This window comes from Antechinus flavipes, chromosome 1, assembly GCF_016432865.1.
Source record: "Antechinus flavipes isolate AdamAnt ecotype Samford, QLD, Australia chromosome 1, AdamAnt_v2, whole genome shotgun sequence".
NCBI lineage: Eukaryota > Metazoa > Chordata > Mammalia > Dasyuromorphia > Dasyuridae > Antechinus > Antechinus flavipes.
The window spans coordinates 186,516,465-186,528,711 of record NC_067398.1 but is presented as its reverse complement, the minus strand read 5'-3'; the positions used below and the strand labels follow the sequence as shown (position 1 = coordinate 186,528,711).

At 35.6% G+C, this 12,247-nt stretch overlaps 1 protein-coding gene across 1 annotated transcript in view; it reads left to right on the top strand.

Moving 5' to 3' along the window:
- The first annotated feature begins 266 nt into the window (after positions 1-266).
- The window catches only part of PCSK1 (proprotein convertase subtilisin/kexin type 1), a 45,879-nt gene continuing 33,898 nt past the window's right edge, over positions 267-12,247 (top strand). The window contains exons 1-3 of the mRNA XM_051994070.1: positions 267-629; positions 3,499-3,603; positions 10,306-10,416. Coding sequence (XP_051850030.1) covers positions 450-629; positions 3,499-3,603; positions 10,306-10,416 — 396 coding nt within the window. The 5' untranslated portion in view covers positions 267-449. The remainder of the gene's footprint in view (positions 630-3,498; positions 3,604-10,305; positions 10,417-12,247) is intronic.

The following is a 12,247-nucleotide window of genomic DNA, read 5'->3' as shown; positions in this document are numbered from 1 at the left end:
TCAAATAGGGTATTTTACTTTGACAGATGTTCATTCTTTTCATGGCGAGGGGAATAAAAAAGGCAGTCTCCTTCAGTCAAGTAAACGGTTTCACGATTTTTCTTAACCCCCCGCTGCTTTCTTTTGGCCGCTTCCCTAACCCGCCGGGAATACCATCAAGATCTTAGTCCAGGTAGATCTGACGTCAAGAGATGGCTTTCGTCGATTTGACGTGTAAACACTCATTTCCATTCTGGCTCGGGAGGGTTGGGGCTCCATTCAGTCCAGAGACAGAGGCGCTGTGCTGTGCGCTCGCTGGAAAGCTCTTACTTCTGCACCTCCTATCCGTTAGCATAGCAACGAGGAGCAAGAAGTGATCCAACAGCGTCTGAGTCTTGAAAGATTGATTTCTTGTTTGTCTTTCTCCTATATTTGCTTCTCTTCCCTTCTATTTCCATCGTGTGTGTGCAATGGATGTGAGATATTGGTCTCTGCAGTATATTGCTTTTGCTCTCTATTTCTGCTGGTGTGCAATGTACAGTGGTAGAGCAGAAAAACAGTTCGTTAATGAATGGGCAGCGGAGATACCTGGGGGTCTAAATTCAGCCAGAGAGATAGCAGAGGAGCTGGGTTACGACCTTCTCGGACAGGTAAGCTCGCACTTCACAAGTTACTTTCTAGTGCTCGGGGCAGGTGTAGTGTCTATATGTTGGGGTCCGCCAATCCTGCCAATCTTCTAGTCATCGTGTTAATACTGAGCGAGGATTGCTCTATTTAACTCAGTTTTTTCTCTGTGCGGGCTATTAGAATGCATGCATTTTTTGTCGTTTCTATGGGTGCGACCCGGCAGAAGCATGTTTGTGCAGCTGGATGCTATTCTCTTTGCTACTCACTGCCTGCTCTCAGATCGAAATCCGTCCCAGTGCGGTTACTAAGTGAAATCTCTTCCCCCCTTGCCTGGGGAATTCCCAGAACACCCAGACTCCCGGGACCCGCCGGGCAGGAGTCCCGACGCACGCAGTTCCTAGAGCCTCGACCCAGTCTGCGTCAGGAGCAGCTGGCTGCTTCCTTCTTTTCAATATGGCAGCGTCATAAGCAAGGCAGGCCTCTGTGGTATCAGCTAGCCCTCCCGGCAGCTGCAAGGGGGCATGCCAGAGCTACTGAGGTAGAACTCAGCCTGAGATGGGTCGAATCCCAAAGAAGCTCGGAGGCATGAAGGGGTGCAGAGATTTCCGGGAACTGTCTGAGAGCGTTGTTCAGAATTCGGGGACCGCCCCCGGGTCCCAGGCCCCGCCCTGCCCATCTTTTCTGGTTGTACAGATGTTTCAGTGGGAAACTTGCGAAGTCTGGGATCTCAACTTTTCCCTGTCTTTCCCCTTCTGCTACCACTACTCCCTCCCCGCCCCACTTTAAACTGCCTGACTTCGGGGAAGGGATCCATTAACCTTCGCACCCCTTTGTCAAGTGCGTAATTGCTGTAGGCAGGGGTCTCCTTCCCTGGGAAGGAAAAGCCTGAGAAAAAGTGGGGCTCAGGTTCATAGAAAGAAGTGGTGAATAAGAGAGCCGGGAGTAAGTATTCATCTGCCAGCTGTAGTGACAAATTATTCTTTCCTAAATTAAAATCCCCGCCCGTTGCCTGGGAAGTTATTGTGAGTGGGGGTGCCGAGGTAGGTGGGGCAGATGATGAAGGAATTGTACTCCCCCTCTTTCTTCCCCTCCCCTTCTTTCTTTTTGTCTTTCTTTTCTTTCTTTCCTTTAAAAAAAAATTTTTTTTTTGGCGCGTTTTTCCGGAAATTGTGTGTGACGCTATGGTAGCCACAGATGAGTAACTGGATTTACGTTTCAGTGTGATTGCTAATTCTATCCATTGAGGCCACTGGGGAATGGAAGTATAGTTCACTTTCAGTGGCCACATTTTTTTCAACTTTATTCTGAAATAAACGGCAATCCCCTCGTGAAATAAAATCATTTAGAAGTCCAGTCCCTATATATGGAGGGATTGGAGGAAGAAAATAAGGACCAAATATAAGATCCCAGAGTCTAATAATCCTTTCCTCTTTCCCACGTGCTGATAAAAGAATCTATTCTTTAATAGAATTGCAATTCAACTCAACAGATATTTATGAAATTTTCCTGTTATATAAGTATCCATGACCTCATAATGCTTTTAAATACTTATTCTCAAGGTGTTTACAGTCTAAAGTTAAGGAATGTGAGAGAGAGAAGAGAGAGAGGAGAGAGAGAGAGAGAGAGAGAGAGAGAGAGAGAGAGAGAGAGAGTGTGTGTGTGTGTGTGTGTGTCAGGGGACAGTAGTGGATAGAACCATGCCAGTCCAGGAGTCAGAAGGACCTGAGTTCAAATCCAAACTTAGACATTTACTAGCTTGTATGATCCTGTACAAGTCAGTTAATCCCATTGCCCTCTTTTCCCCAATCCTGATTTTTTTTTAAAAGAATACAATAAATTAAGTAACTATTCTTCATTAGAATTTTCTTTGTGAAGAAGGTTGTCACCTAGAGATGGTTAAACTAGCTCATAATTATTGCATTCATGATCTTTTTTCCTACATAGTTTCTCAGTGGAATATTTATTATTCTTCTGCTTAAAGTCACAGCTTTCCCTTCATGCTTTCTTACACAATCCACTCTTATTGACTTAGATAGCTATTTGCCAATAGTTTTTTAATCAACATGGTTGAGGGATATGTGAAAGCAGGTGGAATTGAAAAGTTTACCAGGGAATGATCTTTGCTTTGGATTATTAGGGACCCCACCATTTGTAGGACACTGTCCCAAATGGCCAATATTTGTCTCTACTGCCTATCACAATTTTTTGAATATAGTTGGCATTTAATACATGTTTATTGAATAAAACATTCATTATGAAGGATCATCTGGATTAAACATACTACATGGCAAAGTATTTGCTATGAAAATTATTTTTCCCAAAGCATTTGTAGTGACTAAAGCTAACTCTTCCAATGAAAATATGAGCAGTATTGCAGAACATAATCATTCTGACTCAAATATATCTACCTATGACTATGGCTATGACAATAATACAAATCATCAGGATAACCTTTATAACACTGTTTATTTAAATAGTACCAAAGAAGAGAAAACATTTATTTCCTCTCAGTAATATTGAATTCATCAAATATTTATTGAATCTCTTCTATGTGTTTTAAACTGTGGGAGGAAATATCATATGAAAATATACTGCCTTTAAATGGAAACAGATTAGTTTCCATTGATATGGAATGAAGCAAAATGTTTCACAACTGAGGCCCATTATATTTGTGTGTGTGCTGCCAAAAAAAAAGAAGGGTGAACATCTCTTGTGTGATGTAGTAGAAATGTCACTTTTCTGTCTATAGTCTTATGAAGAGGCAAATCCTTAAAATTCAAGGAATAATCTAAATAAAAGCCATCGTTTGCAGGTCAATTGAAATTAATTATGTTTGTCAGATAAGTTTGTCAGATAATTCTTTGAGAATTGAATTTTTTCTCCACCTTATAGATTGGATCACTTGAAAATCATTACTTATTCAGGCATAAAAGTCACCCAAGAAGGTCTCGAAGAAGTGCCATTCACATCACGAAGAGATTATCTGATGATGACCGAGTAAGTTCTTTAATTTTTCTATGAATCAATGCTGCTTACAAATTCAAATGAAAGCCAATGAACTTTTTATTCTGATGATTAGATTTCTATAATTTTTCTTACTGCAGGTATATATTTTCACAAATAATATTAGGATAATTTGTGAGACAATAAATATAAATGAATAAAATGTATATTTAATTTGATATTGCAAATATCTGTGATTTTGTTCCCTATGGCTCCTTCCAAACCAGATCTCAGTCTCTCCTAAGACTCGATGGAAAGATTAAGGACTTGAGAATTGTTGTGGCAGCAAACTTATCTTTCTATGGCTACATGTTGGTAAATGAGTCTCACCAACTTTAGCTTGGCTGGTCTTTGGACATTTTCAGACCTACTAATACTTTCCAGAAATTATTTTTGTTTGTTTGTTTTGCTTTTGCTATAGCCTCCAAGAAGCTAAACTTACTTCTACTCTTCAAATTAAGACATAGGAAGAAGGATTCAATATATCTAACTCTCAATCAATAAACATTTATTAATCACTTAATATGTGCCAGTCACTGTGCTAAGTGCTGGAGATACAAAAAGAGTGGAAAGAGTTATTTAGTTCAGGTAGCTTGTAATCTACTAGAAGAAACAACATGAAAAACAAATATATACAAATTAAGTAAGATGCAGGATAAGTGATTATTAACAGAATGAAAACACTGGAATTAAGAGAGGTTGGTAAAGCTTTCCTGTATGTGAGATTCTAGTTGGGTTTTAAAGGAAGCCAGAGAGGTAAGTAGGTGGAATGGAAGGAGGAAAGCATTCCAGGCATGGGGGACATATCAGCAGAAAAAGTGCTCAGAGCTGAAAGATGGGATGTCTTGTTCCTGGAACAGCCAAGAGGCTAGTCATATTACATTGAAGAAAACATGTCAGGGAATTAGGTATAGGAAGACATGAAAAGTAGGAAGAGCTAAGTCATAAGAGTCTTAAATGTCAAAAAGAGCATTTCATAGTTGATCTTGAAAACAATAGAAAGCTACTGGAATTTGTTGAGAAGAAGTATGTGTGTAACATAATTCAACTTGTGCTTTAGGGAGTATGTATACATTATATAATGTACTATATATACATATCTATATATTCCTCCACTAAGAATATATATATATATATATATATAGTATGCATACATGTATACACACATGTATAAACATACATATACATATTCAAGGTGTTCTGATTGCATTAACTTAAAAATATGTATGTTTGTGTGTACATGTGTGTCTATAATATACATATGTTTAGTGGAGGAATATATATTGTACATTATATAATTATGTATAATTACATACACAAAATTTATTATTCATAATTATATCATGTTCCTTTACTAAAATCTTATTTGTATGTCTTACCTCAAATGCAGGCACACAGTACATAAACCTATCTTAAAATGCTTAATCAATCTTCACATTGGACCAGAAATCATGAGACAAAAGTCTCATGATAACAGATTTTATTTACATAGCAATTTACAAAAAAGCTTTTTCCATAGCAACCCTCTGAGGTCACAGAGATCCATTTTGCAGACAAAAAAATCAATTCCAAGAGAGCTTAGGACATTTATCTAAAGTTGCACAATTAATAAGTGATAGTCAACATTCCAGCCTGGAACTTTCAGCACTAAATCCAGTGGTCTTTCCATTGGGTTATAGTATAAATTTAATCTACCTCGTAACTTTTTTCCCTTTCAGGGGGACAATTCAAAAGTCTAGCACATATACACATATGCAAGTATGTATATATGCTTAAATATTATATATAATATATATAATATGCTATATATAATATAATATTATATTATACATATATGTACACAGTCCCAAAAGTCTTAGTGCATGTAAGCTATTGAATTTTATTTTAAATAGCTATTTAATACATAATTATTATTAATATAACTATTTTAAGTTATTAAAACTTTAAATTACACTAAGACTTTTGAGACACTATAAAGACATACAGGCACAAACATATATACAAAAGCAGATATATTTTTGATATTCGAGGACTGATTGTCAATATCATTAACTATGTATAATATTATACTGTATATCTGAACTATAGTCTTTTCCATGCTAGACTCATTGTGCCTATCGTCTGATTAGCAGTTATAACTGTTCCTTTCTCTAGGCTGTGCCACTATTTGGGTCTATTTTATTTTGAGCTATACATGAGATATCTTGTCTCTTGATTGATTTTTTGCTTGTGGAGCTATTTTCTGTTATTGTTTTTAAACATGGTTAGAACATTTATTCTGTTCATCCTGAAGGGGAAAAAAAAAAGATTGTCAAGAAAACACACTTGTAGGGTGAATTATCATGAATCACATGATCTCTCCAGAAACATTTCCCCAATATGTGTGACTACAGTACTTCCAGCATTTGAAAGATAGGAAGACAAAGCCACAAAAAAAGAACATTGGTTCTGCAATCTCACAACTTATGTCCAAATTTCCGGCCCCCCCAAATTACTACCTATGCAACCATGTACATGTAGAAAACTATATGTAATGACTGATCACAGTTAGACAAGATATTAGCAACCATCAAGTCAAACTTTCTCAGTATATAGATGAAAAATCAATTTACTTTACTTTCACCCTCTAGCCTTTATTGTTCAGTTCTATGTAGTTATGTCAGATTATACTTTCCATAGAATTTAATAGCTCTGATGATGATAGAATTTTATAACACTTTAAGGATTGCAAGACTATTTACAAATATTAACTCTTTATCTTCATAGCAACCCTAGAAAGTTGGTATGATAATATTTTCATTTCATAAATGAGGAAACTGAAGTAGATAAAGAATACATAACTTGTCCAAATTCACATTAACTATTATGTGACAAAGTCTAGATTTGGCTCAGGTCTCCCTGAATACAAGTCCGGGACTCTAGGAACTGAAAGGAACCTTAGAGAGCAGGTAGATAACCTCATATTTTCCCCTGTATCTTATGACAACATAAATGTAGGGAAATCCAGGTAAGAATGTTTCCTCCACCAATGGAGATCAACAAATGGTTTTAGTCATCTGGGGAGAAGTTAATTGACTTGCTAAGGACCAAGCAGCCATTATGTCTGAGGTGAGACTTGAACCCAGTTCTTCCTGTCTCTGTGACTGATTTTCTTTTTTTCTGATGACTATGCTATTCTCCCCTAGCCCCCTTTCCATCGTCAGCTCCAGTATTCTATATCTTTGAATTTGATAAATCCCAGCAAATTTCTTTCAGGTCCATGTCCAGTGAATGTTTTCACTTCTTCTTCTCAAGCCATAACTCTTTTTGTAGGTTGTGTATCAGAATTCATATAGGGTCTTCTCTCCAGGCACTGTGGTCATGCATTTTTGTTCCTCTGGTTAAATGACAGCACCGAAGCCAGACTGATCTCCATAGCTGTCATCAGCAAAGGTCAACACACTCCCTCAGTCCTGTTCTTTCCAGTCAAAGATTGGGAAAAAATAATGAGAAAATAATGCTTTTTGGATTCAGAGTATCCATAGAAAAGATCAAATAACCTAATTTCCCAGTAAAACAAGAGAAACTGTGAAAAAAAAAAGCTAAACCTTGATCTTCAATAGGTAGCTATTTATTCTTTAATAAAACCCTAACTTAGATATGATAGAATAAATAACTTTTCTATTGTATCCATTTTTTTATTGATAGCCCTTCCATTTTAAGATACCTTATGATTTAGGGGATCCCTAATTCTCCTATGAAAATTCTATCCATGATAAGAATGTTTCCAATTTCCTATATCATATAAATTGCATTCTCTCAGATATTATTATGTACTACTTGATGAATGATATTACCTATAACTATGCTTCTCAGAATTGTAAATCAAATCTCAATGATTGCCCCCTTTCATTGCTTTAGCTGACGTTTGCAAAAACTAACTCTGTTTCATTTTAGTGCATTTTGTTTACATTTTTTTCTGATTTTCATTCAAATTAGCACTTAAAATGAAATGCAATTATGTACTCGCTTCCTAAGATTGTACTAGAATACTCTCCAATTGGAAGTGACCCTCTTCTCTAAATACAAGCACTCATTCCCTAGCAGCTTGCTTACAGAAGATTAATTTAAATGATAGGCAGTCTATTCTAAGCAATGGCTATATTTCAAACCAGCACAGTATTGCTTTCAAATATATGCAGCTTAAAAATAATTCATTAGTAAGTAATTTCTAGTTCCCAAATTCCTCCCAATGTTTATGATAGTTTCCCAGCACATTTTCTAATTGAAGCATCAAGATGAATCCAATGATTGATTTTTATAGTTTATTCCAGGTTATTTTCCCCAATCTTATATTTACATTTATTAAATCCCAGCACACACTGGACTTCTACCTTGGGTGCAACTGAGGTAACATTTTAGGCAGACAGAAAATATTCCTTTTGCCCATAAAATAGTGATATTTGCTTGGTAAAAGGCATAACTGGTACAAGAAAGAGAATTAAGACTATTTATCATGTTACTATTTATTTAAATTTTAAAGGAAAACAAAGAACATTGATAGGACAGCTAAGAAATGAATGTAATTTTAGGTTTAAAAGAGGCTTTATATTGAAGATCAGGGAGGTTCAGACAGTATCCCTCGTATTCTGCCATAGTCTAATCAAGTCAGGAATGTTATGTCAGGTTCTGTGCAAAAAATTTTAGGAAAAACAATGTTCAGAGGCAGGCAATCAGTATGATGAAAGGCCTCTAGTTAATGACACACTAGGGGAGATTGAATGAACTAGGAATATTGTGCTTGGATGAGAAGACTTAAAAGACACAATATAATATTCTTTAAGTATCTGAGGGACTGTCATGTGGAAGAGAGAAGAGACTCTCTCATTCCCAGAGAAGAGAACAAAGAGCAATGAGTGAACCTACACAGAGACAAATCTAGAATTGATGTAAGAAAACGCTTCCTAACAATTAGAGCGATCCCAAAGTGGACTGGCCTGCCTCTGGAAATAGTGAGTTCCCCCTCAAAGGCAGTACTGAAGCTAAGGTAGGATGTCTACTTCTCCGGTATATTGTAGAAGGGATTCTTGATTAGACACAGCTTGATCTAGATGGCCTCTGAGGTACCCTCCAGCTCTGAGATTTTGTGAGGAAGTAGAAAGCATACTGGACTGAAAGTCAGGAGACAACTTGAAGCCACAATTCTCAACATTTACTAATCATGTGACCTTGATTAGTTATTTAAGACATGTGAACCTCAATTTCCTCAAGTAAAAAGTGAGAATAATAGTACATACACTACCTATATCATAGAAATGTTATGATCATAATATGATAATACATGAATGAGATAGTGTTTATCAAACATTTATAAATGGTAAGTTGCTCACCAAATGTCAGATTTTATTAAATGATGCATAAAACTAAACACACATGAGTAGCCAAAAAAGATTGAGCAGTTAAGCAAATAGAGACATGATTTGAGACTTATAACCATTTAGGTTACTAGAAAAATCACCTGGTCTACTTATTTTATAGGAATGTTTTGAGGAAAGTACTTTGTTATCCTAATAGCATCATAAGCTGTTATTATAAGCTGTTTATTATCTGATGATATAGCTACAGATAGAAAAAACAATGGAAAATTTTAGAATATTCAAGCTGCAAGGGAATTGAGATTATACAGTAGCAACCTTTCATTTTTAAATGAAATGAAAGTAAATTTTATAACACATACTGATGATCATTCCAGAGAAATGGAAAAAAAAAAAACCAACTCATTCCATTGGTCAAACACTTCTTTGGATAGAATGGAAACATCTAAAATATTGAGTGAATGAATAAAATATTCATTCAAATGTTTGTGAAGAAAAAGCTAATAAATTAAAACCAAAAAACCTTTACACTTTCTAAAAACTTTGTGGACTATATTATAGGAATGGACAGAGTTTAATTTTTTTATATTAAAGCATTATTTTTGTTGTATTTTGTATAAGATACATATGATGTACTTTCTATCAGATACATATCATAAGTTCAAATCCACATAAGCATAGATGTGTGGCTATTCTGAGATAAGCCTATGATGCATTGGGTAGGGTGTGAAGTTGGGACTGTATTCCTTTTCGCAGTTAACCACCCAACCATCTATATGACCTAAAGATAGTCATTTAATGATTTTGGGCCTCATATAAGATGCTGTTATAGACTTATATTACTGGTCCATATATCGGCTTAGTGGTTAATACAAACAACTCCTATCACAACTTTACTCTTATAAACTGCTCTCCTTGAGGAAAAAAGAATTCTTTCCCCATAGTTTTTGCTGTAACAGTGCAAGTATATGATGAAAAATCAAATTTTACTAATTTTTAGATCATTTATTGAGTCTCTCTGTCATAGTTGGCACAGTTACAACTACAGAATACCCTGACTTTAACATAAAAACAGATATTGTAAAATGCATGCAGATAAACCAAGGTTTGTAACCAAAGGGTAAATAAAATTTGAAGGAATCATCTCTTTGTCAAATGGTTCTTTTCTTTTTTGAAGTGCTCTTTATTGTTATAAAATAGGAATGCTTATCTCCCTAGTTTGTAGACTGAAATCAGAATTGTCCTTCTGCCAGAAATCTGGTAGGATTAGGATCTGATGGGGGTGAGGAGAATGGTATCATTGGGGAATATTGTGCTTTTACTTATCCAAAAATATCTTCAGGTAACATGGGCTGAGCAACAGTATGGAAAAGAGAGAAACAAACGTTCTATCCTAAGAGATTCAGCAGAGAACCTCTTCAATGACCCAATGTGGAATCAGCAGTGGTATTTGGTAAGTCATTATTCAAACATGGATATGCACAGGCTAGTAATTTTATATTTTCATTTTGTCATATTGGGGAATATAATACCCCTATGTCAACTTGGGTTAAAGCTAATATTTCAAACTTCATCTTTTTTGTGATGGAAAAGAAGAGAGGGGGGTAAGAGAGTCCTGGTGTTTTGCTGTTGTTCAGTCATTCAGTTATGTCTGACTCTTTGTGACCTCATGAATTATATTGTCCATGGGGTTTTCTTGGCAAAGATATTAACTGGTTTGCCATTTCCTTTTCCAGTGGATTAAGGCAAACAGAGGTTAGTTGATTTGGCCAGGGCCATATAACTAATAATTGTCTAAGGTCAAGTCTTCTTAACCCAATGTCACAGTGCATAGAGTACCAGACCTGAAGTCAAGAAGACTCATTTTCCTGAATTCAAATCTGGCCTCGGGCACTTACTATGTGACCTATTCACCTCAGTTTCCGCAATCATAAAATGATCTAGAGTCTTTGCCAAGAAAATCCCAAATGAAGAAACAAAGAGATAGACACAACTAAATAACCTAGACCTAGTGCTCTGTAAACTGAGTCATCTAGCTGCCTCTAAACTCTGATGATACTTTCCACTAAATCCTTGGAGAGAACAATACCAGGGCTCTTGGATTATCAGATGAATGTCAACTTTTTTGCCCATTCAGCCTTAGAAAAATTGGAATTTATTTTCTTTTGACCCTAAGCAAATTAGTCACTTCAGGCCTCAGGTAATCAATAATCTATAAAAATGAAGTAGTTAGACTGGGTGACTCCTCAGGCCCCTTCATGCTCAATCAATGACTTTAGAATGGTGACCTAAGTTTAAATAACATCTCTGAGTACATTGGTTTACTGGCATTGAACAAGGAACTTAACACCACAGTACTCTAAGTCAGAGGTATCACGGAGTTGCAAACACAGGTCATGAATGAATTCCCTACAACCAAAACCAAAATTAATTGGAAAATGTGTTACAAGATAAATAAAACATAGCAAAGCACAAACACCATTGTATTTGTAAGCTACATCAATTCTTGTTCATGTAGGCATCCTTATGTGTGAGTTAATTGCCTCCATTCCTATTTTAGTCTGATGCCACTGCTTTAGGTAACCTTCAAGACTCAAAATTTCAGTGACGGTGGCAACTTACATTGATAAAAGGAGTTTCCTCCTCTAGGAGTTCCCTATAGCAATAAAATCACAAGTCAAGTTTTTCTCTCTGTATTTTTTGTGAATTTTTCATTCATTTTAAACTTAAATATGAAGTGAGAATAAGAAAAAAGAACATTTTCATATACACAACAGAACATAAGAAAGAATTCAATATAAAATAATAAATTTCCATTTCAAGAAAACATATTTTCATTTTTTTCCAGATCAACAAGTTCACCATTTCCTATACCACAGCAGTATTCCAACACAATCATATCCTATCTGAAGGATTGTCTATGAATGTTTTTCCTATTTTTTTCTATTCTTGACTACATTGATTATATTTTATAAGAAATTTTAAATTTAAAGTAATTATTTATGAATTGTTTAGAAAAAGAATACACTTCTTCATGACTTCCAATTCTATCTCAGTTACTTTTTGCAGAAAAAGGTACAGTCTCCCTCTTTGTTCCTGAGACTGAAAAATAGCTCATTCTCTTATGACCTTGATCATGTCATATAATCTTAATATTTTCCTTTCCAGCATACTGGTACTTTGTTGGTAGGTTATGGTTTCTATATGCTTCAAGCCAGCAAGTAGGAGAAAGGTGTATTCTATCTCTGGCAAAAAAATATGTATATATATATTCTTGTTACACT